Here is a 27938-nt window from a genome sequence, read left to right as displayed (position 1 = left end):
TGCTCTTGCACCCAACTAGGACACCTAGCCGATCTTCCAAAGAACAGAGTGAACAGCCAATAGAATTCCAGCTGATATGAAGTTTGAAGCCAAAGGTTGCCAAGGACATTTAAAAGCAGATGTGTAAGATGATAAGATGTAGAGCTGTGAGAAGACCAAAGACAGATCCAGAAAGAAGTCAGATGGCTAACACCAATAGCTGAGACAAATTTCACTTCGCTAGCCCTCAGAACTTGCATTTTATTTTATTTTTTTGTTTTTATTTTTTTAATTTCTTTTTTCCATTTTTTTGTTGTTTGTTTCTTTGTTTGATTCCATTGATCAGTTTTCTTTATTCTCCCTCTCATATTGCAGTTTAATTTTTCTTCTTTCACTTCACTTGTATTCCAATAACACACTACTCTTGGTCTTTTACTTTTTATTCTTTTTATTCAGATGATATGTTCTTTAACATATTATTGTTATTCCAAATCCCACACAGCACCCTTCCCTGGTCTTAATCCATTTTGCCATCTTTCTGAGCTTTATTATTGTTGTGGTTAACTTTATTCTCTCACACACTATGCCAAGTTTCTATCCCTTACTCTCTATCTCACCATCTAACCTCACATAAGTGTTCTGCTTTCCAAAGTCAGTTCACATTCTTTTTCCCTTCTAATATGAGTGTTATTTCTTTTTCACCTTTTATAAAAAGTGGCTAGTTGGGTGAAATATCATGGTTATTGCTGTACTTCTCCAAAGGATTTCCTATCTGTTCTCTACTTATTAGTACTTTAAATCCCATAGAATACTCTCCTGCTATCTCACTCCATTTTGCCTTCTCCATGCCCCCAATCACATACAAGACAAGGTGGGAGTTGTGAGTAACAGCAAACCTGCTGGAGGAGAGGACCCACCAACAAAGGAGCCACTAACAGGTAAAGCCCAAGTACAATAAGAGAGCCCACACAAATGGAAGAAAGAGCAACCCTAGAGCATCAAAGCAAGGAGAAAATGACACTAGCACTGAATCCCATACAATTCCTACCACAGAAGTTCATCCTACGAAGACAGCTGGCAAAGCAGAGCCTCAAGGATCACAGAAACAAACAAAAAGAGTCACCTAAAATGGGGAGACAAAGAAAGAACTTGCAATCAAAAGGAATGGAAGACTCCCCAGTAAAAGAGCTAAATGAAATGGAGGCTAGCAAACTATCAGATACAGAATTCAAAAGAATGATTATAAGGATGCTCAAGGAACTCATACACAACTACAAGGAACTGAGTGGGAACTACAACAGTATGAAAAGGAAACAGAAAATATACACAAGAATCAGGAAGAAATGAATAATACAATATCTGAAATAAAAAACACATACACACTAGAAGGAATTACAAGCAGGCTGGATGAAGCAGAGGACAGAATTAATGAGCTGGAAGACAAGGTAGAAAGAAATACCCACATAGAGCAGTTGCAAGAAAAAGACTAAAAAAGAATGAAGGGTTACGGGAACTACAGGACAACATGAAACGCAGCAACATTTGAATCATAGGAATGCCGGGAGAACAAAAGGAACAAGGGATAGAAACCCTGTTTGAAAAAAATAATGACAAAAACCTTCCTGAACCTGGAGAGGGAAAGAGCCACTCAAGTTCAGGAAACACAGAGGGTCCCAATCAAGATGAACCCAAAGAGGCCCACTCCAAGACACATCATAATTAAAATGCCAAGTTTTGAAGGCAAAGAGAAAATCTTAAAAGCAGCAAGGGAGAAACAAGAAGTAACATACAAGAGAGCTCCAATAAGGCTAGCAGCTGATTTCTCAACAGAAACGCTTCATGCCAGATGGGAATGGCAAGAGGTATTTTAAGTAATGAAAAGCAAAGGCCTGCAATCAAGACTACACTATCCAGCAAGGCTCTCAGTTAAAATGGAAGGCCAAATAAGGAGTTTTCCAGACAAAAGTAGACTGAAAGAATACACCTCCATCAAATTAGCACTGTAAGATATGTTAAAGGGATTGCTTTAAGAAGAGGGAGAAAAAGAGTGAGAAAGGATATAGGTACAAAGGGGGAAAATAGCAATAGCAATGAATAAGTACCTATCAGTAATAACCTTAATGTTAATGGATTAAATGCTCCAATCAAAAGACACAGGGCAGCTGAATGGATAAGAAAACATGGCCTGCACATATGCTGCCTACAAGAAACCTGCCTCAGAAAAAAAGACCTACACAGACTGAAAGTAAAGGATTGGAAAAAAATTCCCCAAGAAAATGGGCAGGAAAAGAAAGTTGGTGCAGCAATACTTATATCAGAAAAAAGAAATTTCAAAACAAAGGCATAAAAAGGCACATGGAAGCAGACTTCCTAATACTCAAGGGAAGAATTTATCAAGAACACATAAGCATTATAAACATATATGCACCCAACATAGGAGCACTTGATTATGTAAGAAAAATCTTGCAGGACTTCAAGAGATATATAGATAGCAACACACTTATACAGGGGGTTTTAACACCCCACTGTCAAAAATGGAAGGATCTTCCAAACAAAATATCAACAAGGATACTGTGGCACTGAACAATGCCCCAGATCAAATGGACTTAACTGATATAAATAGAACCTTTCATCCAAAAGAAACAAGATACAAATTCTTTTCAAATGCACATGGAACATTTTCAAAGTTGGACCACATGATAGGATACGATATAAAACAAGCCTCAAAACATTCAAGAAAACTGAAATCATATCAAGCATTTTCTCAGACTACAAGGGCCTGAAACTAAAAACCAACCTCAAGGAAAAAACTCAAAAACACTGAAATTCATGGAAATTGAATAGCATGCTATCCAACAATGAATAGGTTAATAATGAGATCAAGGAAGAAATTAAAAATCTTCTGGAAACAAATGAAAATAAACACACAACAGTCTAAAACTTATGGGACACAGCCAAGGAAGTCATGAGGGGGGAGTTCATAGTGATATAGGCCCACCTAAAAAAGATGGAAACATTTCAAATAAACAACCTAACCCTACATCTACAAGAACTGCAGGAACAATAACAAACAAAGCCCAGAGCAAGTAGAAGGAAGGAAATAACCAGTATCAGAGCAGAATTAAAAGACATAGAGACTAAAAGAACAATTCAAAGGATCAATGAATCCAGGAGTGGTTCTTTGAAAAAATAAACAAAATTTATAAGCCTTTAAGCAAACCCATCAAGAAAAAAAAGAGGACCCAAATAAATAAAATCAGAAATGAAAGAAGAGAGATTACAACTGATACCACAGAAATACAAAGAATTGTAAGAAATTACTATGAACAGATATATGCCAAGAAATTTGAAAACCTGAGTGAAATGGACAACTTTTTAGAAAAATATAATCCTCCAAAACTGAATCAAGAAGAAGGAGAAAGCCTGAACAGATCAATAACAGCTGGTGAAATTGAAGCAGTAATCAAAAAACACCTGGCACTCAAATGCCCTGGACTGGATGATTTCACAGGAGACTTTTACAAAACATTAAGGAAGAGATAACCCGTATCCTTCTCAGACTATTCCAAAAAATCCAAAATGATGGAAGACTCCCAAATTCTTTTTATGAAGCCAGCATCATCCTAATCCCAAAACCAGATAAAGACACAACAAAGAAAGAAAACTACAGGCCAATATTGTTGATGAACACAGAGGCTAAAATCCTCAACAAAATATTGGCAAATTGCAACCAGCAATACATACAAAGATCATACATCATGATCAAGTGGGATTCATCCCAGGGAATGCTAGGATGATACAATGTTTGCAAATCAGTAAATGTAATACATCACATAAACAAAAGGAAAGACAAGAATCACATGATCATATCAATAGATGTGGAAAAAGCATTTTACAACACCCATTTATGATAAAAACACTCAGCAAAGTGGGAGGGAGCATACCTCAATGTAATAAATGCCATATATGAGAAACCTACAGCCAACATCATACACAACAGGCAAAAACTAAAAGCTTTCCCACTAAGATCAGGAACAAGACAAGAATGTCCACTTTTACCACTTCCATTCAACATACTATTGGAAGTCCTAGCATCAGCAATCAGACAAGAAAAAGAAATAAAAGGCATCCAAATTGGAAAGGAAGAAGTAAAACATTCTTTGCAGATGACATGATAGCATACATAGAAAACCCTATAGGCTCCACCAAAAAAACTACTTGAACTAATAAGTGATTTTGGCAAAACTGGGGGATACAAAGTCAATATTCAGAACTTGAAGGCATTTTTGTATACCAACAAAGGAATATTAGAAACAGGAATTAGGGGAAAAAATCCCATTTGCTATAGCAGCAAGAAAAATAAAGTACCTGGGAATAAACCTAAATAAGGAGGTAAAAGACTTGTACTCAGAAAACTACACAACTTTGAAGAAAGAAACTAAGGAAGACATAAGTAAATGGAAGCATATACCATGTTCATAGATTGGAAGAATTAACATCATCAGAATGTCCATACTACCCAAAGCAGTTTATAGATTCAATGTAATCCCTATTAAAATACCAATGACATATTTCACAGATATAGAACAAATATTTCAAAAATGTATATGGAAACATAAATGACCCCATAGCCTCAGTGATTCCTCAGCGAGAAAGAGGAACAAAATAGGAGGGATCACAATACCTGATATCAAACTATATTACAAGACCATGGTAATCAAAACAATCTGGTACTGGCATAAGAACAGACACATACATCAATGGAGCAGAATGGAGAGCCCAGAAATAAGACCAAGTGTCTATGGTTAATTAATATTCGACAAAGAGTACAGAAGCATAAAATGGAGTAAAAATAGCCTCTTCAACAAATGGTGTTGGGAGATCTGGACAGCTACATGCAAAAAAAAATGAAACTTGACCACCAACTTACACCATACACAAAAATAAACTCAAGGTGGATAAAAGACTTGAATGTTAAGTCATGACACCATAAAAGTCCTAGAGGAGAGCATAGGCAGGAAAATCTCAGATAGTTCATGCAGAAATATTTTCATCGCTATGTCCCCTAGAACAAGGGACATAAATGAAAGAATAAACAAATGGGACTTAATCAAAATAAAAATTCTGCATGGCTAAAGAAAACATCAGCAAAATGAAAAGGGAACCAACCATATGGAAAAATATATTTGCAAATCACACCTTGGACAAGGCTTTGATTTCCAAAATATATAAAGAACTCACATGACTTCATTCTAGGAATATAAACAACCCAATTTAAAAAATGGGCAAAAGACCTGAACAGACACTTCTCCAAGAAGGATACAGAAGGCCCAGAGACATATGAAAGAATGCTTAGCATCACTAGCCATCAGAGAGATGCAAATTTAAACCACAATGAATTACCACTTCATACCAGTGGGAATGGCCATCATAACCAAATCAATAAACAACAAGTGCAGGTTAGGTTGTGGAGTAAAGGGAACCCTAGTACACTGTTGGTGGGAATGCAGACTGGTGCAGCTACTGTGGAAAACTATGGAATTTCCTCTGAAAACTAAAAATGGAATTGCCTTTTGACCTAGCAATTCCACTTCTGGGATTATATTCTAAAAATCTTGAAATGCCAATTGAAAAGAACCTATGCACCCCAATGTTTATAGCAGCACAATTTACAATAGCCAAGTGTGGGAAGCAACCTAAGTACCCATCAGTAAATGAATCAATCAAAAAACATGGTACATTTACACAATGAAATACTATGCAGCAGAAAGAAAGAAGGAGCCCCTACCCTTCAAGACAGCATGGATGGATCTGGAGAGCATTATGCTAAAGGAAATAAGCTAGGTGGTAAAAGACAAATACCATATCATCTCACCTGTAAGTGGAACATAATCAACCAAACAAACAAACAAGCAAAATATAACTGGAGTCATTGAAATAAAGAACAAACTGACAGTAACCAGAGGGGAGGGAGGAGAGGGATAATGGGGGAAAATAGGGGAAGGTTCATCAAGGAACATTTATAAAGGACACATGGACAAAGCAAAAGCAGGTAGGATTGAGGGTGGTAGGTGGGGATGGGTGGGGCAGGGGAAAGTAGTTGGGGGAAAATAGAGACAACTGTACTTGAGTAACAATGAAAAAAAAAGGAAAAATGCCTGTGTACTTTTATTAACTACCCCCCAATTTTATTGTCAAAATAAAACTTTGCTATTTATATTTATTTAATTTTTTAGAAAGAGGGTAAGGGAGGGAGACCGATGAAAGAAACATACATTGGTTTTCTCTCACACACCTCCAACCAGGACCTGGTCAGCAATCCAGACATGTGCCCTGGCTGGGAATCCCAACAGTATCTTTTCGGTTCATAGAGAGGCACTCAACCCACTGAACCACATCAGCCAGGAGGAAACTTTGCTTTTTATGTCCTTTTATACATATATTAAAGAATGATTTAGCCAAAGATATCTATTTTGAAAGTTTGATAGGACTAGCTAGGGATTAAAAATTTCTTTGATATTCAAATATTGTCAGGCTCCAAACAGCTTTGTTTATTTAGGGATACTTCATTCCTTAACATCTAAAATATAAAGCCATCATTTATGCTATTTGTTCTGAGTTCCTTTTTTTTGGATCCCATTGGAAACATTATATAATTAATTCTTAAACAATAAATATTTATTGAGCACATATTAAGTGTCAGGTATTTTTCTAAGCAATAGGAATATGACAATCAACAAAACAGACAAAAATCTCTGTCCTTATAGACTTTACAATCTAGTGGTATGATAGAAAAATTAACAACATATAAAAAATACAATTCATAAGACACTGCTAAGTACTATAGAGAAAAATAAAACAGGGAAGGCAGTTTAAATTACAGTGATCAGAAAAGATCTAAACAAAAGATAATACTTGAGTAAAGACCTGAAGGAGATGAGATAGCATATGCAAAGGGAGAAAGAGCATTCTGGACAAAAGGAACAAGTACAAGGGTCCTGAGGAGTCTCCATGTCTTGCGTGTTCCAGAACAGAAAGGAGGCTAGTGTACTTGAAAAAAGTGGTGGGGAAGACTGAGGTACACACAAGAGAAGTAAGAACAAGCAGTCAGATCACGTAATGTAATGTGTGTGTCTGTGAATGTGAAAGTACATATATATGTACATATAAGGGTACATACATATATAAATATACTGTTTCTATTTTTAAACACCAGTGAAACGTCATTGTTGATATACTAGTTTAGCCACTATTCATAGCTCTTCAAAAGGTTTCTAATTTCAGATAATTTCTCTCTTAATTATCTTTGTGTATAACAATAGTAATGCAGATTATACCCTGTTTTTTGGGTTGTACAACTATGTCTAAGTGCCATCTGTTCCTGTAGAATTTTTTGATTTAACTGTTATATAGCACTAGTTATTGATAGTATTCATTAAGTTAAGAACTGGATCCATCACATGGGCAAGATATTTTTCACTTACAACTTTAAATTTCCAGAAAGCATTTTTTCTGTAGAAAAAAAGATTGCTGTTTCAGGAATGTTGTAACATGACCACAAAAATACTCGCCTTAGAAATCCAGCTGAAATGAATTCGTCAACAACTTCTACTAAAATTGTATTCAACTTATAGTTCCAAGATCCCTCAGGGACATAAAACACATGAAGTTCCATGAACTAAATACACTGAGAAGAACATCAGCTAAAATATTTTTCAAGTGAAAAAACCTCAACTGATGTCCTCTAAATTTTAAATTTAATAAACATAATTGAAATGAAGATGTACTACATTCATCCTTCTGAATAAACACAAACTGAAAAGCAAAAATTTGTTAAGTTGGCTACTTGGATCACATTTTCCTTTTGAAACAAGGTCACAGATGTGGTCCTAGATTACTCTAATCTCTCTGATATACAGTGTTCTTTCTGCGGCTTGCAGTAAGCATACTAGACTACCAAGGTCAGTTTTCTTATTACCAACACTCCCTACTTCCCCAATTTCCTAACTACTTAGTTCCATTGGGGTGACCTTGTGGACTCCTTATCATTTATGTATTGTTCTCATAGCACAGTGTGAGCCTTGCTAGTTCTCAGCACCTACAAAAGGGTGTTTTACTGTGGTTTAGGGGATATTTTGGTTTCCAAGAATTCCAGGAAGAATCTATTCCTGACCAGTGATGGGGAAAGGCATGGTTATTCTTAAATAGAGCATGACTATAAGCTTAGCTTCTCCGTACTTACATATACTATCTTCTTTTGTATTAAAGTTACATTATGACTTCAATTAAATTTATCTATTTAGAAGAACACTTAGATTACTACATATTAAAAGTCAAAGCATTTAAACAATCATTCTCTACAATATTAAATATCTGAAAAAGCTAACATTTTGGAGTAATAATGACACAAAATGTTAGTAATTTTTTATTTATTCATTTTAGAGAGAGAGAGAGGAAGGTGGACATAGAGAGAAACATCGATTTGTTGTTCCACTTATTTATGCATTCATTGGTTGATTCTTGTATGCACCCTGACCAGGGATTGAACCCACAATCTTGATGTATCAGGGCACCATTCTAACCAACTAAGCTACTTAGCCAGTTGGCTAATCAAAGATAAAAATGTGTCTTGAACTGAATGTTTTGCTCAAGCTATTTTCATAGACCAAGTAATTTACTTCCCTATTTTTTATGACAGAATATTAACCAAGAATTAAAAATGTCTCTACAGCTCTGATAGTTAAGTATGCCATATGCTACATGGTATTTTGAACACCAGAGTATTTAAATATTATTCCAACCTTGGCCAGGAGGATCAGTTGGTTGGAGCCTCATTCCTTATAACAAAATATTGTGGGTTCAATCCCCAGGTCAGGGCTCATACCTAGGTTGAGATTCAATCCCTGTTTGGGACACATACAGGAGGCAACTGATCGATGTTTGTCTCTCTCCCCCTCCCCCACTTCCTCTCTCTCTAAAAGCAATAAATATGTACTTAGGTAAGAAATAAAAAAAAAGATTATTTCCTAGCTATGCTCTATTGTTAATAGCTAATACTACATTATACTATTATTACCCTAACATTTAATAGCTATTAAATATTTGCAAAACTTTCAAAAGTCTGAAGTAAATATGACCTTACCTTTTATAAAAACATATTAATATTTTATAGGAGAAAAAGTATCTCTGGAAATAAGCATTTTACTCTATTTGCTTTTATAAACCAAATAAATTACTTCAACATTATTATAACAATTCATGAACTAAAATTCAGGGATTTGTATAGATTTTAATTCCATAATTGAATAGGCAATACAAGAAAAAATACAGCTAATAAAACATTTCTTAGCCATTGAAACATTTTGTGATGTAAATTTACTTATGGTGAATTTATGTTTATTCACTTATTCAACAAATATTTATTGAGTGCCTACTATGTGTCAGCACAATTCTAGACACTAGGGATATGTACTGAATAAATCAAATATCCTTGCCTACAACACAGCTTACACTCTAATGAGGTACCAGGATAAGAAGAAGGGTGGTGAAGGGTAAATGGGGTCAAATATGGTGACAAAAGAAGATCTGACTTTGGGTGGTAGGCACACAATACAATGTACAGATGATATATTATAGAATTAGATGCTTAAAACTTATATAATTTTATTTACCAATTTTACCCCAATAAATTTAATTTTTAAAAATCCCCAAATAAATATTCATTTTGAGCAAATCCTCATATTCAGCACATAGATTGACTTAGTGTGTATTACTAAACATTTTAAACTATATTAGAAGCAAGCTAGAAAGCTAGGAAATAAAAAGGTAGTTTTTCTTCACATAACGAGTAGCAGCCTGGTTGACAATGGGGAAGGAAGAGGAGGAGGAGGAAAAGGAGGTGGAGGAGGAGAAAAAGGAGGAGGAGAAGGAAAAGAAGAACAGGAACAGTGAGGCAAGTGAGGCACTACCCTCAGGTGCAAAATCTAAGAGGGCATCAAAAGCTCAGTAATTAAGGTAAATATTTTTAAAAATCTATTCAATGCAAAAAAATCATCATAAATAAAATATCAAAAACTTAAAGTACTATTAGAGCCTGAGGAATAAGGAAAAATATGGACCCCAATATACATATTTCTTTTTTCTACATTTGGTTTATTTTTATTTTTTTAATATATTTTATTGATTATACTAACACAGCTTTTCCAGTTTTTTCCCCCTTGGCCCCCTCCACCATGTACCACCCATTCTCTCTGGTAATCCTCCAGGCCCCCTTAGTTCATGTCCATGGGTCATACATATAAGTACTTTGGCTACTCCATTCCTATCCTGTTCTTAACATCTCTGTTTATTCTGGACCTACCAATTTGTACTTCTTAATCCCTGTACCTTTTCCTCAATTCTCTCCCTTCCCCCTCCCAACTGATGACCCTCTAAATGACCTCCATATTTATGATTCTGTTTCTGTTCTGCTTGCTTGCTTAGTTTTTTAGACCCAATTGCTGATAGTTGTGAATTTGTTGCCATTTTAATGTTCATAGTTTTGATCTTCTTCTTTTTCTTAAATAGGTCCCTTTAACATTTCCTATAATAATGGCTTGGTGATGATGAACTCCTTTAGCTTTACCTTGTCTGGAAAGCACTTTATCGGCCCTTCAATTCTAAATGACAGCTTTGCTGGAATGAACAATATAGATTGTAGGTTCTTCTTTTCATCACTTTGAATACTTCTTGCCAACCCCTTCTAGCCTGCAAAGTTTCTTTTGAGAAATCAGTTAACAGTCCTAACAGTCTAACGGGAACTTCATTGTAGGTAACTCTGCTTTTCTCTTGCTGCTTTTAAGATTCTTTATCTTTAACCTTTGGCATTTTAATTATGATGTGTCTTGGTGTGGTACTCTTTGTGTCTATCTTGTTTGGGACTCTCTGTGCTTCCTGGCCTCTGGAGTTTTATCCATGAGGAAGCTGTCTGCTGGTACTTGCCCCGATACCAGACACTTCAGTTTCTCCCTGTGTGCCTGTGTGCCCTTCCACCTGCTGCCCTGCTGCTGGAGTCTAGAGGGAGTGAGTCTGCATAAGTCCTAAGTCCATTGTGGGACCTTTAAGAGAAACCTGACAGCTTTTTTCTGCTGCTCCAATACCTACTGGTTTTCACAGCCAGAAGTTAGGGGGACTTACCTTCCTGGCACTTGAACCACGGGCAGGATGATCTGGTATGGGGCTGAGACCCATTGCTCCTGAAGTATCCCTCCCAATTGTTATTTGCCACACAAATAACAATGGGTGTGGGACTGCCCATATTTCTAAAAAAATGCATTTTTTAATGGTTAACTTTTTGCAGGACAACAAACTAACTGAAAAAATGTTGAACATTGTAAAAGTACATATTAAAACTCATAACATTATTTTAGGTTAACTCTTCTATTTATATCAAACACAAATTTATTATAATTTCACTCTTCTTTTTTTCTTTATTCTTACTTTCCTTGTTTTAATGGAAGCAAACTCATCAATAATAACTTCATAAAACTTAACCACTTAAAATACTGGAAAAGTTATATACATATAGGGGCACATATTTTGTCTTTTTTCTTGGGCCCTAAAGTGGCTAGGCATGGTACTATCAAAAATGTTGATATCTTGTTCATCATGGATTTTTGGCATTAATGTTTCATTTTTGAAATCTTGTATTACAATATCTTACTGAATTTTTGGTGACCCCCTTATATTTTTCACGCAAGGCAAAAACTGATACATTATACAGTACATTAGAAAGTGATAAGTACTGGGAGAAAAGAGTAAGATCTGGGTAAGAAAATTGGGAAGATAAAATAATCCAGATAGTTCTCAGAGAAAAGGTGAATGCTGAGTACAAACTTGCAGGTGAAGAAGGAACTAGCCAAGGGAAGATATATGGAAGGGAAGATCTCTGGGAAGATCTCCAGGAAGAAGTAAAACAAAGGCATCAAGGTGAGAGAATTGTAGTACTAGTATAATTGAAGTAGACAGTGCAGAGGAAAGAGTAGTAGAAGATAAAGTAAGAAAAATGGGGAGGATGAGGAACAAATTATAAAAGGCCTTCCAGGACATTGTTAGATCTCATCTTACAAAATGGGAAGCCAATACAGGGTTTTAAAAGAAGCATGAAAACATCTGACATATTTTTATTGTTTTAATATAGAAAATTCTAAATATACTTACAAATAAAAGGAATAATACTAAGGATGTCCAAATACCTACTATTTAGATTCAAAAGTTAACACTGGGCCACATTTACTTCCTCTCTCTCTCTCAGCCACTCAAAGTAAATCAGACATCAAGGCCATATACTCCTAAATACTCTGGCATCCATCTCCTAAAAATAAGCATTTCTACAACATGATCACAATACCATTTTCACATCTAGGAAACCTAACAATTACTAAATGTCAACTAATATCTGGTCCATATTCAAATTTCCAACTGTCCTCAAATTTTTTTTTTGGATCTAGGATTCAAACAGAACACACTGCATTTGTCAAGTTTTTTAAAAATCTTAACCTGGAAGACTTTTCCCAAAGGCTTTTTTTTTCTCCTTATAGCTTTGACTTTTTAAAGACACTAGGGGGGTTTTCTTATAGCTTCTTCTGCATTATGAATTTACTTTATAAAATCCTTATGGGCCAAGAATACTTTATAAATGATGCCCTGTATGTATTTATTTATTTTTCCTTCCTTTCCTTTCCTTTCCTTTCATTTCCTTTCCTTTCCTTTCCTTTCCTTTCTCTCTCTCTCTCTCTCTCTCTCTCTCTCTCTCTCTCTCTCTTGCTTTTCTTTTCATTTCTTTTTTCTTCCTTTCCCTTTTCCTTTCCTTTCTCCTTTAATTTCCCTCTTTCTTCCTTTTTTATCCTCATCTGAGGACATTTTTTCATTGATTTTAGAGAGAGAGGAAGGAAGGGTCAGAAACATTGATGCAAGAGAGAAGCATCCACTGGGCTTCTCTTAGGTTACCTCTTCAGGAGACCCATTGCTCCTGAAGTATCCCTCCCAATTGTTATCTGCCACACATGGGTGTGGGACTACTCATATTTCTAAAAAATGCAATTTTTAATGGTTAACTTTTTGCAGAACAACAAACTAACTGAAAAAATGTTGAACATTTTAAAAGTACATATTAAAACTCATAACATTATTTTAGGTCAACTCTTCTATTTTTAACAAACATAAATTTGCAACTGGACTGGAGATTCAACCCGCAACATAGGCATGGTCCTGACTGGAAATCCAGCCCTCATCCTTTTAATTATGGGATGACACGCCAACCAACTGAGCCACAATGGCCAGGGTTGGTGCCCTGTATTTCATATTGCTTCACATCAGGACACACATAATACGGTACTTCCAAATCTTGTTATATTTAATAATGACTAAAGGGACAACAGAACCACCTTTAAGGGACAAGAAAATGGAAACTGTTATGAAGCTATTTGAATAAAGTGTTAGATGATGTTGGCTCAGTCCAACATGTTAGGAGTAGACGTGATGAGAAGTGGTCAGATTTTGAACATAATATAAAGCTAGAAGTCAATCCTTTAGAAGTGAAGTTTAAGATAGGAATCAAGTATGACTCCAAGGTATTTGGCTTCAAATACAAAAAGGCTGGAATAGCCATCAGCTAAGATAGGGAAAGGGTTTCGGTAACAGAGGTTTTAGGATGGGGCAAAGATCCATAGGTTAATTTCACAAATGTTAAGTTTCAGATGTCTATTGGTCATCCAAGTAGAGATGTAAATAGGCAACTGAAAATATGAACATGGAGTTTGGGAAAGAGGACTAGGATAGGGACTTAATTTTGGAATCCTTAGCATAAAGTTAGTATTTAAAGTTATTGGGCTAGATGAGATAACCAAGGACTAGTGCACATAGAGAAGAGAACAAAGGTCTGATCCCTGAAATTTTCCTATATTAAGAGATCAGGAAGAAAAAGAAGACTGAGCAAAAAAAAGACTGAGAATGAATAACAAAAAAGAGAGGAGGAAAAACAAGATAATGTGTATATCAAAAGCCAAAGGAAGGAATTACGTTAAGGAAGAATGAGTGATCAACAGTGTCAACTGCCGTGCACAGATAGATCAAGTATGCAGGGGACAAGAATTAAGCAGTAGATTTAGTAATGTAGAGGTGAATTTAAAAACAGCAGTTTTGGTGGAGTATTGGAGTAAATGGTTGGAGTTGTTTTAAAGACAAAATGGGGCAAAGCTATGAAATAGTTGTCTAGAACAGCGAAAGACTGAGTGAGTGAGTAGAAGATAGTCTGGTTGCCTACTAGCAAAAGGCTCCAATGGAGGATCATGGTCATGAATTTAAAGTGAGAATAGTCCTTAAGCTGGTATATTTTTCTCCAGCCATGTTCTGCTATAGCCATAGGTGTAGAATTAGATTAACCAGGGTTGTGTGTTGCCAAGGAGTAAAATGAAAAGAAAGAGGAGCTAGGAGTCAAAAGCATTGGCAAGATAGTGATCAACCCTGTCCTATGGTATTTAAGCCAGCTAAGGAGGGCATCACAAGGTAGGAATAAAAACAAATAAACAAATGACAAGCAAATAGGTGACTGGAGCTCCCAGTACAATAGGGGTATTTAGAGGAAGTGAGCTAGAGATCAGACAATGGAATACATGGAGTTGGATTCAAAGTGAAGTTAGTATCTAATACTTTATGTAATCCATATTTTTGCTTTGTCAAAACTTTTCAAAAATAGGTTTTTCTTATATTTTAGTAGTAGAAAAACATTTTCTTACCTCTGATGAGGAAGGAAGGTTGACTTGGATTGAGGGACAAATTTGCCAATGTCTAAATGGGGTAATTATCAGCTGGAATTTTGTGGGTGTTTTTACCATTCATCATTTAAGTAATATAAAGGTCATCACAGATTTTTGACTTGTTTAAGATAGTATTCCACTCATTTCTGGTCCTTGATTCATTCAAAAAGTGAAAAAAAATGCATAAAAGGCTTTAAAATAAGGTCAAAATGACAACTTAGGTATGTATACAATCTTATTATAATTCATATAGACATATTACTAATAAAAAGGGCTAATAATTGCAATACAATTACCATACATCCTATACAACTAAATAAAGTGGTAAATTATATTATAATAGACTTGTGACCAGACACATTTTAAACAATTCATTTTCTGTTGGTCAGAAATGAAGATAAATATATATAGTATCTTCTATAAAATAGAAATATACTTTTGGAAGTGAGAAGACTAAATTTATACAAGTTGCTGTAGGATGATAAAAACTGTTTCACCATATGCATTTCTTCCTGGCCTTGTATATCTCAATAATGAATGTTAATGATCATTCCAGATGAAAATGGTACTCTTTAAGTACACCAGGCTGTATTTTTGTATTATTTCCTGTGTTTTTCCTCAGAGAATTTATGATAACTTACAAGAATACACAATAAAATTTAAAATGTATAATAAAAATTAAAAATTGGTAGCTGAAAAGTATTTATCAAAGTTGGAAATGCTTAAGAATATATACATTATCTTATATTTCTGCTCCCCATGTCAAATATTAATTGACCATAGAGACTTGGATTTATTTCTGAGCTTTCTATTCTGTTCCATTGATCTATGTGTCTGTTCTTATGCCAGTACTAGACTTTTGATTACTGTGGTACCCTAATGTTCATAGCAGCACAATTCACAATAGCCAAGTGTTGGAAGCATCCTAAGTGCTCATCAGTAAATGAATGGATCAAAAACTATGGTACATTTACACAATGGAATACTTTGCAGCAGAAAGAAGGAGCTCCTACCCTTCATGACAACATGAATGGACCTGGAGAGCATTATGCTAAGTAAAGTAAGCCAGGCAGTGAAAGACAAATACCATATGATCTCACCTATAAGTGGAGTATAATAAAAAAACAAAAAACAAGGAAGCAAAATATAACTGGAGTCACTGAAATAAAGAACAAACTTACAGTAACCAGAGGCAGGGGGAGAGGGGTAATGGGGGAAAACAGGGGAAAGCATCATTAAGAAACATGTATAAAGGACCCATGGACAAAGCCAAAGTGGGGGAAGGATTGAGGGCAGGAGGTGGAGGTTTGTGGGGCAGAAGAAAATGGTGGTGGGAAAATGGAAACAACTGTACTTGAACAACAATAAAAATAGATATATACATAAATAAAATAAAATAAAATTTGCCCCTTTTGGCACACAGACACAAAAGAATATATACACTATCATGGCAACAACAGAGCAGAAGACTTTTCAAGATTTCAAAGCATTGTTCCACCTTGGTTTATGTTAAAATAGTGACATGAATCCAACAAAACTTAAAATTCTTGTGATCTGGTACTGATTACTGCTCTGTAAAGTCCTGCCAGAAATGACTAATTGTTCTAATGGCACAAAAATTAAACGATCACATATTGGAACACACAAGCTTTTAAATCAAATTAGTTTCACATTGTACTTCCTATATAAATTTCTTACAATTAAAAATTTAAAAATGTGCTTTGTGATGGTTGTACCGGTGCGTTGAACAGGAGAGGTGGCTGCTGCAATGGATGTGTTCCTCATGATCCAGTGCCACAAGACCACCATCTTCACAAACATCAAGGAGTCTAGCACCATGTTTGAGCTGATGTACATTGTCAAGGGCATCATCAAGTGGCCACACCTCAGAAGTGGCCCTGTGCAAGGATGACCAACTTCTGGATGAAAGCAAGACACTGGTGAGTATGGCTTCACCAGTCAACAGCTCTGCTGCAGGCCCCAGCCACTGTGGGGCTGGCCTTTCAGGCAGATGATGCATTTGAGGCCCTGCCCATCAAGCCCTTTTCCAGCCTGCCAGAGCTGCCTGTTGTTTTGAAGGCCTGAGGCCTGCCCTGCTCACCCAGTGCCCCATTCCCCCATCCAGTGTTCTATTCATCTCCCAAAGAGAGATTTGGGTGCCAAAAAGAATGTGCTTTGTCATTTTAACCATCTCAAATATTACTTAAAATATATTAATACTTTAAGAAAACAAAATCTGCCCTGACTGGTGTAGCTCAGTGGAGTGAGCTCGGGCTGAGAACCAAAGTGTCGCAGGTTCGATTCCCAGTCAGGGTACATACCTGGGTTGCAGGCCATGACCTTCAGCAACCGCACATTGATGTTTCTGTTTCTCTCTCTCTCTCTCTCCCCCCCTCCCTCCCTTCCCTCTCTAAAAATAAATAAATAAAATCTTAAAAAAAAAAAACAAGATCTTTTCCATTTGTGTATCTACCCAAAAGCTCTTTCTCCCATTGTACTAATATTAATCTCTATTATAAAACTAAGTGAACCACAACTCAGATACATCTATAGTAACTTCCTCATTAGGTAAGAATTAGTAGTAATAATCTGTAATAATTACAGTACATTAACTGGTATGCAAATAGAGGACAAATTTTAATTCCTGTGGGTACATTAAAAACTTGATATTTTTAATAAGAACAAATTTCTAATTAAGCAAACTCAAGAAAGATCAATCAAGACCTGCTTTATTATTGTCCTAAGGTAAACTGACCCACTATACTATGGAACAGCAAAGAAGGTATGTTTTAAACTATAATTCTTTTTACCATTTCTGATTGGATCAACACTGAAGATCAAATCCTGGCTGGCCAGAGACAAGTAAAATGGCCTAGCATGAAAAGGTGAGCTCTTGGAAATTAAAACTGGAAGAACTCAAGATTCAAGTATGTAGTTAGTAGATACTGAATCAAAAACAATGGAGAAAGGGAAGTCACGAAGTAGTATCATAGCCATGAGGTAAGTCTATGTTACGAGAAACCAGTAATTATTTGTAAACAAGGAGAGAAAAAGAGATAAAGAATAGAGAGAATAACTAACTGGCAGTGAGGAGGAAACTGAGAAGATACATAGGCAATTCATGTTTATAAGCACTAGAGAGGAGAGTCAAAACTTTTGTGGTTAAGCTCTCTAGCCTTGCATCTACTCCCAGTTTGGCCTATCAGTGAAGTACAGTATTTGTTTTATGGATTTCCATGAGATAAGTCTCTCCACTACTGCTCTGTGTTGCTCTTTACAATAATATCTTAATTGCTTGAGGTAACTGAAGTCTCTACTATACTGAACCAACACAGGCTTCATTAGCCTCTTTAGGCATGCTTAGAATTTGTAGTTGATCTTAACCAAATCACATTTCACTTACTAACTCCTAACACATAATCTTTGATATTTTCAAATTCCTTACCTATTATTAATTAGCTAATTAACAAAACAATGACAACTCATACAAAAGAAGATTGAGAGCTTAATAGCCAAATACAAAGTGATGGTAGAGTTCTAGTCTAATCTCTCACTTACTGCATAATTTTGCTTCATAACTAACCCCCTGCCAGAAATAAAAAATTAGCTTTATCTTGCATACTAAATCCCATCAACTGATAATTGGCATATTGGCTGCAGAAAAGTGAGAAACTGAAAAGGACCCCAAAGCCACATCAGGCCTCAGGAGGAAGATACAGAAATAGATTATTAACCACAGGATTAGGAGGAGTAACTGTTGGTAGATATATCATCTATCTGAGTTTTCTGATTTACTCTCTACTTTAAAGACAATTAGGTATCATGCATTTCTCTGTACTTTCCCAAAATGATTTTGGGAATCCGTAGCAGAGCTGAAAATCAAGCTTAAGAATTTCGTATTTAGCTGTCCAGTGTGGTTAGATTGGTTGGGGTGTCATCCCATAACTAAAGGGTTGCAGGTTTGATCCCTGGTCCAGTCCAGATGAGAATGGGAGGCAACCAATTGATGTTTCTCTCTCACATTGATGTTTCTCTTCCTTCCTGTCTCTCTAAAAGCAACGAAAGAAAATGTCCTAAGGCAAGGATTTTTTTAAAAAGTAATTTATTGTTTTACTTTTTTATTGTATTAGGGTGACATTGGTTAATAAAATTATATAGTTTTCAGGTGTACAGTTCTACAATATATTATCTGTACACTGTATTATGTGTTCACCACTCCAAGTTTCCTTCCATCACCATTTATTCCCCCTATATCCTCTTCCACCTCCTCCAACCCCTCTTTCCCTCTGGTAATCACCATACTATATTGTCTGTGTCTCTGAATTTTTATTATTTTTTTACTTAATCCCTTCATGTTTCTTACCCATCCCAAAACCCTCTCCACTCTGACAGCTGAAAAGTTTGTTCTCTGTCTAGGAATCTGTTTCTATTTTTTTAGTTTATTTTGATTTTGTTCATTAGATTCCATATATGAGTGAAATCATATGATACTCGTCTTTCTCTAACTTATTTCACTTAGCATAATTCTACATCCATCTATGCTCTCACAAAGGGTAAGATTTCCTTGTTTTCATGGCTGAATAGTACTCCATTGTGCAAATGTACCACAGCTTTTTAATCTACTCATCTATCTACTCATGGACACTGGGCTGTTTCCAAATCTTGGCTATTGTAAATAATGCTGCAATGAATACAGAGGTGCATATATTCTTTTGAATCAGTGTTTTGGGTTCCTTCAGATATATTGCTGGAAGTGGAATCAGTGGGTCATGAAGCAGTTCCATTTTTAATTTTTTAAGGTTAACTCTGTACTGCTTTCCATAAGTGGCTGCATCAGTCTACATTCCCACCAACAATGCACAAAGGTTCCCTTTTCTCCACATCCTCACCAACACTTGTTCATTGATGTATATAGCCATTCTGACAAATGTGAGATTATATCCCATCCTGGTTTTAATTTGCATTTCTCTGGTGATCAGTGACATCAAACATCTTTTCAAATGTCTACTGGCCATCTTTGTGTACTCTTTGGAGAAGTGTCTACCTAGGTCTTTTGCTCATTTTTTTCATTGGGTTAGAGTTTTTTTTGTGTGTGTTGAATTGTATGAATTCTTTATGAAGTTTGGATATTAACCACTTATCAGATGTATCATTGATGAATTTGTTCTCCCATTCAGTGGGTTGTCTATTCGTTTTGTTGATAGTTTCCTTTGCTGTGCAAAATCTTTTTAGTTTGATATAGTCCCACTTATTTACTTTGTTTGTTTCCCTTGCCCAAGGTGACATATCAGAAAAAAAATACTGCTACAAGAAATGTCAGAGATTTTACTACCTATGTTTTCTTCTAGGATTTTTATGGTTTTGAGTCTAACATTTAAGTCTTTAATCCATTTTGAGTTTATTCTTGTGTATGGTATAAGAAAGTAGTATAGTTTCACTTCTTTTGTATATATCTGTCCAATTTTCCTAACACCACTTATTGAATATACTATCTTTACCCATTGTATTTTGCCTCCAAATATTAATTGACCATAAAGGCAAATGGGTTTATTTCTGGGCTCTCTATTCTGTTCCATTGATCTACATGTCTGTTCTTATGCCAGTACCATGCTGTTTTGATTACTATGGCTATGTATTATAGTCTGATATGAGGTAGCATGAGTCCTCAGCTTTGCTCTTCTTCCTGAAGACAGCTGTGGCTATTTGGGGTCTTTTGTAGTTCCATATAAATTTTTGGAATATTTTTTCTAGTTCTGTGAAATACACCACTGGTGTCTTGATAGGAACTGCATTGAATCTCTAGGTTGTTTTGGGTAGTATGAGTATTTTAATGATATTAATTCATCCTGTCCATGAACATGGTAAATGTTTCCACTTATTTGTACCTTCTTCAAATGTTAATCATAGTGTTTAAGGGAGCTGGGGTTGGGGTTATTGATTCTTCTTCAATTTTTTTCTTCAGTGTCTTATAATTTTATGAGTACAGGTTTTTCACATTCTTGCTTAAATTTAATCCTAGGTATTTTACTTTTTTGATGTAATTGTAAATTGGATTGTTTTCTTAGTTTCCTTTTCTGATAGTTCTTTATTAGTGTATAAATATGCAACTAATTTCTGGATTATTTTGTATCCTGCTACTTTAGTGAATTCATTTATCAGTTCTAGTAGTTTTTTGGTGGAATCTTTAGGGATGCTTAAGAATTTCTTATTCTCTGTTCAGTGCCCAGAAATAAGGATTCTGGTGATTTTTATTTCTTGTCTAATTTGATAATAGGGCACATAAAGAAATGTTCAAGGGATTTTAGAAAATTCTAAATAAATACTAAAGTTAGAAACCCTGAATGGGCTACATTTAAACATAACAATACAGAATCTCAAAAAAAGTAATTAAATTGACTGAGAGGGAAGCAGGTTTCAAGTTCTATATAATCTATAAGACCATTCATTCATGTTATCAGGCTAGAGGGATTCATTTGCCTATGCACATCAAAGCACAGTAAGATGTGAACAGGAGTTTGAAGAAAAGAAAGTAAAGATTGATTTAAGGAAATGCACCAAACCGAGTCACAGGTGAGATATTGTTCTAAGACCTGGCTTCCTGATGGCCCACACAGGAACAGATTGTATATGGAAAAAATAATTAACCACGGTGATTAAGGGAGTTGGGATTGTGAGCTCTATTGATTGGTTGGGGTCAGGGTAGAGAGTATTAGATCATTAATATCAGGTCCTGATGTCAGCCATGGAATCATTCTGTCTGGCTTCATGAGGGTGTGGCTAGTAGGGTCTTTGTGCTTTCATGCACCTGGGGCTGAAACACAGCTAAGGTCAAGATATTATCTGTAGTTTGACTGAAACTCTTTTCTTGTGTTCAACATGCCTGAAGCTTATTCTTAAACATTTGGATGCTGACCAGAATCTGATATCCTAAGGGCTTAAATACTACAGGAGTGGACCTGTAAGGAAGGTAGTGGGTAGGTCAGTCAGGTACTATTAGACTGGATGAGGCCAGCTGGAATCAAGAAAAAAGGAGATAAAGTCATAGTAAAGAAACAGAGTTTCTGTACAGCTACATTCCTTCTAAGCCTCAGTTTCCCAGTCTGTAAAGAAAGTGGCTATGACCTTTACAGCTCTAATATTCTTGACATAATTCCCAATTCTTTTTTTGTGGGAGAGCTGGTGTAGAAAAAAGCTTTATTCAGTGCAAACAGCTCTTTAGTGCTACAGTGTAGCTGTGAAAACAGCATGGCTGTGGAATAGCTCTGCAGCATAATTCTTCATTCTTAAATCACCAAAGCATGATGTCAAATCTGTTCAGGATAAATTCAGGTTACATGTATGTCTTGAGAATTCTGCCTCATTCATGGTTAATCTGTAAATAAAATTCTCTAATCTGATTTCCAGCCAAGATGGAGCTGTAGGTAGATGCACTTTGTTTCTCTGCACAACCAATAGAAGGACAACAACAAATTAAAAAAACAAACAAAAACCCCAGAACTGCCAGAAAGTCGAACTGTATGGAAGTCCGACAACCAAGGAGTTAAAGAAGAAACATCCACCCAGGCTAGTAGGAGGGTCAGAGGTGGGCAGCTGGGGAGGAAGGCACATGGCAAGGTGGCAGCTGGCAGACTAGATGGGTGAGGCAGCAGTGGGAAGACTAGGCAGTCCCATATTCATGTGTGGATAAACTGGGAGGAATAACTGGGGAATGAGACAGACCACACAATCCAGGATTCCAGCACAGGGAAATAAAGTCTCAAAATCTCTAGCTATAAAAACCTGGGAGGGCGGTTGTGGCAGTGGGAGAAACTCCCAGTCTCACAGGAGAGTCTGTTGGAGGGACCCACTGGGTCCTAGAATGGACACAAACCCACCCACCTGGTAATCAGCACAAGAAGGACCAAATTCACTTGTGGGTAGTAGTAGAAGTGACTCAAAGTGAAGCAAGAACTGAGCAAGTGGCATTGTTCCCTCTCTGACCCTCCCCCACATATAGCACCACAATGCAATGAAGTCGGTTGCCCCACCCTGGTGAATACCTAAGGCTCTGCCCCTGATAATGTAATAGGGCACTGAGACAAAGAAGAGATAATAGAAGAGAGGCCCAAATAAAAGAACAGATCAAAACTCCAGAAAAAGAACTAAGTGATGAGAAGATAGACAACCCCTCAAGCACTGAGTTCAAGACACTAGTATTCAGGATACTCACAGAAATTATTTAGTATGAATGTAAAATACAGGATGAAGTGGAGGCTATACAAAATGACATAAAGGAAAATGTACAGGCAACCAACAGTGACAGGAAAGAAACTGAGTCTAGTCAATGATTTTGAACAGAAGGAAGAAATAAACATTCAACAGGAACAGAAAGAAGAAACAAGAATTCAAAAAAATGAGGAGAGGCTTAAGAACCTCCAGGACAACTTTAAACATTCCAACATCTGAATCATAGGGGTGCCAGAAGGAAAAGAGGAAAAGCAAGAAATTGAAAACTTATTTGAAAAAATAATGAAGGAAAAACTTCCCCAGTCTGGTGAAGGCACTGCAGAAGACTAATGCAAGTCCAGGAAGCTCAGAGAGTCCCAAAGAAGTTGGACCCAAGGAGGAACACACCATGACACACCATAATTAAGTTACCCAAGATTAAATATAAGGAGAGAAATTTAAAAGCAGCTAGAGAAAAGGAGACAGTTACCTAAAAGGAGTTCCCATAAGACTGACAGCTGATTTCTCAAAAGAAATCTTATAGGTAAGAAGGGGCTGGTAAGAAGTACTCAAAGTCATGAAAGGCTAGGACCTATATCCAAGATTATTCTATCCAGCAAAGATATCATTTAGAATGGAAGGACAGATAAAGTGCCTCTCAGATAAGGTCAAGTTAAAGTTCATCATCACCAAGCCCTTATTATATGAAATGTTAAATAGACCTATCTAAAAAAAGATGAAAATCAAAACTGTAGTACTAAAATGACAACAAACTCATGACTATCAACAACTGAACCTAAAAAAAAAAAGAAAAGAAAAACCTAAGCAAACAACTAGAACAGGAACAAAATCACAGAAATGGATTCACATGGAGGGTTATCAGTGGGGAGCAGGTAGGAGGAGGAGGCAGGGAAAAGGTACAGGGAACAAGAAGTATAATTGATAGGTACAAAATAGATGGAGAGGTTAAGAATAGTATAGAAAATGGAGAAGCCAAAGAATGGCCGAAGGACATGAACTAAGGATGGGGGGTAATGTTGGTGGGAGGGGGGGCAGAGAAGGGGGAATAAAAGTGAAAAAAGTGGGACAACTGTAATAGCATAACAATAAAATATACTTAAAACATTCTCTAATCCATTTAAAGAAATACCAGTTCTAGGCAAATAGATTAAATGCCTGAGGGCAGTCCAGAATTCCTAAGTATTTTATAGTCCTTAGACTTGTAAGACCGATAGAGGAACAAAGTTAATTTTCCATATAGGCCCTAGTGTAGACAAAATGGTACACATCTTGATTTGGGATATTCTCAGGATTGTGGACAAAACCCTTACTTGTCTGCTTTTGTCTCACTGATCTGTAATTCATTACTGTGTCAGTAAGAAGAACCCAGTTTCCACTAACACCATGATGAAATGGAGCCAGGATGGCATGAATCCAGGATGACTAAATCAGGATGATACACACCAGACCATCACTTGCCTTATGCGAAAGAACTGTGGTCATCTGCACATAGAGAACTTTTCAACCCCATTCCTCAATTTTTGTTCTGTCCCCCCTCTCTCCTTATGAAAATCTCGTCTCCACTGAGATGTGGAGATGGGCTTTGGGACTCAAGTCCCCCATCTGCCAGGTGGCCAACACCTGAAAATTAACCACTTTCCTATACATCAGTACCTGCCTCTAGAGTATTGTCTTTCATGGCAGCAGGCAGACGGACCTGCTTTTGGCTACCATATCAGCAAAAAGTATATATTTTTTGGTGTCCTACAGAATTTTCATAGTTTATGTGTGCCACAAGATGAAAAAGGTTGAAAATCTCTGATCTAGATGATCACAGCCTTGAAAAGCCCCTTTTCAGACCCCTCCTTTTAAGATGTAACTACCCTAAAGAGAGCAAATAATCTTAACTAATCCTGTTATGCATTTCTGCCCTGCTTGTTCCCACCCTCATGTAATCTTCCTCAGATTCCCTCCTTAGTTTCAAATGTATAAAGAAACTGCAAAATCATTCTTGGGAACATTTGAGATTTTGTACCTTGGTATATATCCTCTGTTTGGTCCAAATAAACTCATATAAATTCTCTACAGGTTTGAACCTTTTTATTTTTTTACATTAACAGGATATATTTGAGGCATCTGAGGGTGGAGAAGGGTCTCCCAGAGAGTAATAGAATCATAAAGAACTAGAATCTATGTTTGAAAAGGAATTATAGAGTATGTTTATCCATATATCTTTTCAAGCTCTTTTAAGCAAGTATAATTTTCATAATCATAAAACAGAACATTTACACAAATTTCTGCTGTTAAAATTAGCTATTAGTTTTTATTAAAGATTTTATTTATTTATTTTTAGAGAGAGGGAAGGGAAGGAGAAAGGGAGAGAAACATCACTGTGTGGTTGCCTCTCATGCATCCCCTACTGGAGACCTGGCCTGAAACCCAGGCATGTGGCCTTACTGGGAATCTAACTAGGGACTCTCTGGTTCACAGGCCAGCATTCAATCCACTCAGCCACACCAGGCAGAGTAATATTTATTAGTTTTTAAAGAGACATAGACACCTTCTTGCCCAGAATAAAACTTGATGTCTGATGCACAGTGCGATGTTTCTCTTGGTAAATGGTATTTGAATGCCCGCTTACAGGACATCTCAAAGTTTATATTCCCCAAAAGGGAGCTCAAGACCGAAATGACTGAAATAATTGAGCCTAAAACATATTTAGAGCTGAATATATAAAACCAAACCTTGTCTCATTTTTTCCTCACTGTCAATACCAGTCAATATGGAAAGCAAAGTATGGGTTTTTAAGAGGTAGAAAAAATACATCCCCTCCCTGTGCCCCCAATCTCATTCTGTGACAGCACAGGGACTTGGGCCCAGGAGTTTCCACTGGGTGGCCAGGAAGCCAAGTTAGAAATAGGTCGTCAAAAGGAGCTCAGGATAAGCTGACCATAAAAATGTCAACACCCCTCCACTACCTGCTCAAAAACTCTCAGAGGTAGTTGATTTTACCTCTCCTCTAACTGCCTGCTTAAGCTACTGGTCCATAAGTACAGTGGATCAAGATTTGACTACTACACAGGATCAAATAAGCAGTCCATCATCTTGCCCCCACAGGGCAGGGGTGGACATAACAACCAGGCAAGTGCAATGAAAAAAGGAAGTCACAGAGCCCTAATGAAAAATTTGGCAAGCCTACTTTTCCAAAAAACCCACTTTGGCCCCATCTTATAAAAGCAGCCAAGCTAAACCAGCCCCTGAGCCAGTAAAGAGAACTTTCCTTTGTGCTGCCTTCCTCATGCTTCTGCATAGGCTTAATTTTCTGGAAATGTATCTGGGGTTTCCTCTTGATTTCCATTTTGGGGAACCCAAGAACTCCAAAACCATTAATAATTCCTTCCTATGAAAAAACAGAGTTTTGGAACTACACACATGTTCAGTGATGAAAAGAAAGGCTGTTTTCACTTCTGCATGTATCTTCTGGGAAACCTTCCAAAAGGGGACAAAGCACAGTGATAAGGTGTTTCTGACATTCTGCTCTAACTGGTGTGGTTCAGTTGGTTGGGCATCGCCCCTCAAAGTGAAAAGTCGCTGGTTTCATTCCTGGTTGGAGCACATGCCTAGGTTGTGGGTTTAGTCTCCTGTCAGGGCACAAACCAGAGGCAACCGATCAATGTTCCCCTCTCTTTTTCCCTCCGTTCCCCTCTCTAAAAATAAATAAATAAAATCTTTAAAAATTGTTTCTATCATTTTTTGGACCAGAATTATAACTACTGAGATGACATGTTTCTATAACATGAAGTAACAGAAAAAGTAATAGAAAAATGTATATTTTAAAATTAAAGGGTATTTCATGATCTCTCCACCCATCCATAGATATTGATTTAAACATGCAATAAAGTCTTATGGTGCTTGTACTGGGTACCTAAATTAGGTCTTTGTTGTTTCTTTTAACTAAATTTCATTATAGTTCCATACCCAATGAAAACGAATTATTGCTCTGATATATGAGCAGCTCCATGGAAACAAATGTTACTTACATATAATGGGATAAAAATCAGGAGGTCATAGTTCTAGTCTATGCCACAAACTAGCTTAGTAACAGTGGGCATGGGCCCCATTCTCTCCAAACCCCAATCTGCTTGGTGACTACAGAAACAAAGAAATATAAAGTCACTCTTTGAGGACGAAGTCAGAATTCTGATTTTCCCCTTAGAGATTCAACTTGGGGGGGGGGGAGGAGAAAGAGAGAGAGAGAGAGAGAGAGAGAGAGAGAGGGAGAGAGGTGTGTATGTTGACCTTCAGCTTTTAACTATAAAGCAAGGCACTTAAAACTTATAAGTATTGGATTTATTCAAATAATGAATCTAGATTCGATAAACTAAAAAACTTAGGGTACTAATCGAATAAGGCAAAGATTTCAGGTAAATTTAAATTGATTATGCTCTGCTGACAAAACAAAACAAAAAACTGGCAGATTTCTTGGTTGTGTTTTCTTGCCACTCATTGTTAATAAGAATTCTCTTGAAGGTCTTAGTTTTAAATCACTGTGCTGGGTCAAAAACCATGGCTCATTTAGGAGATATTGATAGTTCATAAACTGTATTTATTGCTAATTACTTCAGATGCAACTGCATTTAAAATGAACTCAATTTTTTCTTCTTTCCTACTCAAAATGAATCCTTTATAGATGGACACTGCACAAATTTGTATATCTTAACCTGAGACAGCAATCCAAACCCTGTGGTCAATTTGTGCAGTATTTCTTAAAAAACCTATAAAACTTTTTCTGTGGATATTTAAGCTCAAAACAACACAGGCTTTGCTTATTCCTCAACACTCTTCCTCATAGAAGAGGAAATTGAACTATGTATTTCCTCCTATCCCTTCTAATACTAACATTTCACGGTTCTTAGAATTTAGAGGCGTATTCTACAACTACTGTGAAATGAAATAAAA

General features: G+C 36.4%; 1 protein-coding gene and 1 pseudogene across 1 annotated transcript in view; one reads left to right on the top strand and one right to left on the bottom strand.

Moving 5' to 3' along the window:
• Positions 1–15392, bottom strand: part of SPATA1 (spermatogenesis associated 1) — a 40409-nt gene extending 25017 nt beyond the window's left edge. The window contains 3 exon segments of the mRNA XM_036026349.1: positions 3489–3494; positions 7547–7657; positions 14754–15392. Of these exon segments, the coding sequence (XP_035882242.1) occupies positions 3489–3494; positions 7547–7657; positions 14754–14852 (216 nt within the window). The 5' untranslated portion in view covers positions 14853–15392.
• Positions 15393–16180: 788 nt separating this feature from the next.
• Positions 16181–16859, top strand: LOC114496280 (annotated as a pseudogene).
• The last annotated feature ends 11079 nt before the right edge of the window (positions 16860–27938 follow it).

Source organism: Phyllostomus discolor, chromosome 5, assembly GCF_004126475.2.
Source record: "Phyllostomus discolor isolate MPI-MPIP mPhyDis1 chromosome 5, mPhyDis1.pri.v3, whole genome shotgun sequence".
Taxonomy (NCBI): Eukaryota; Metazoa; Chordata; class Mammalia; order Chiroptera; family Phyllostomidae; genus Phyllostomus; species Phyllostomus discolor.
This window is presented reverse-complemented; position numbering and strand designations above follow the sequence as displayed.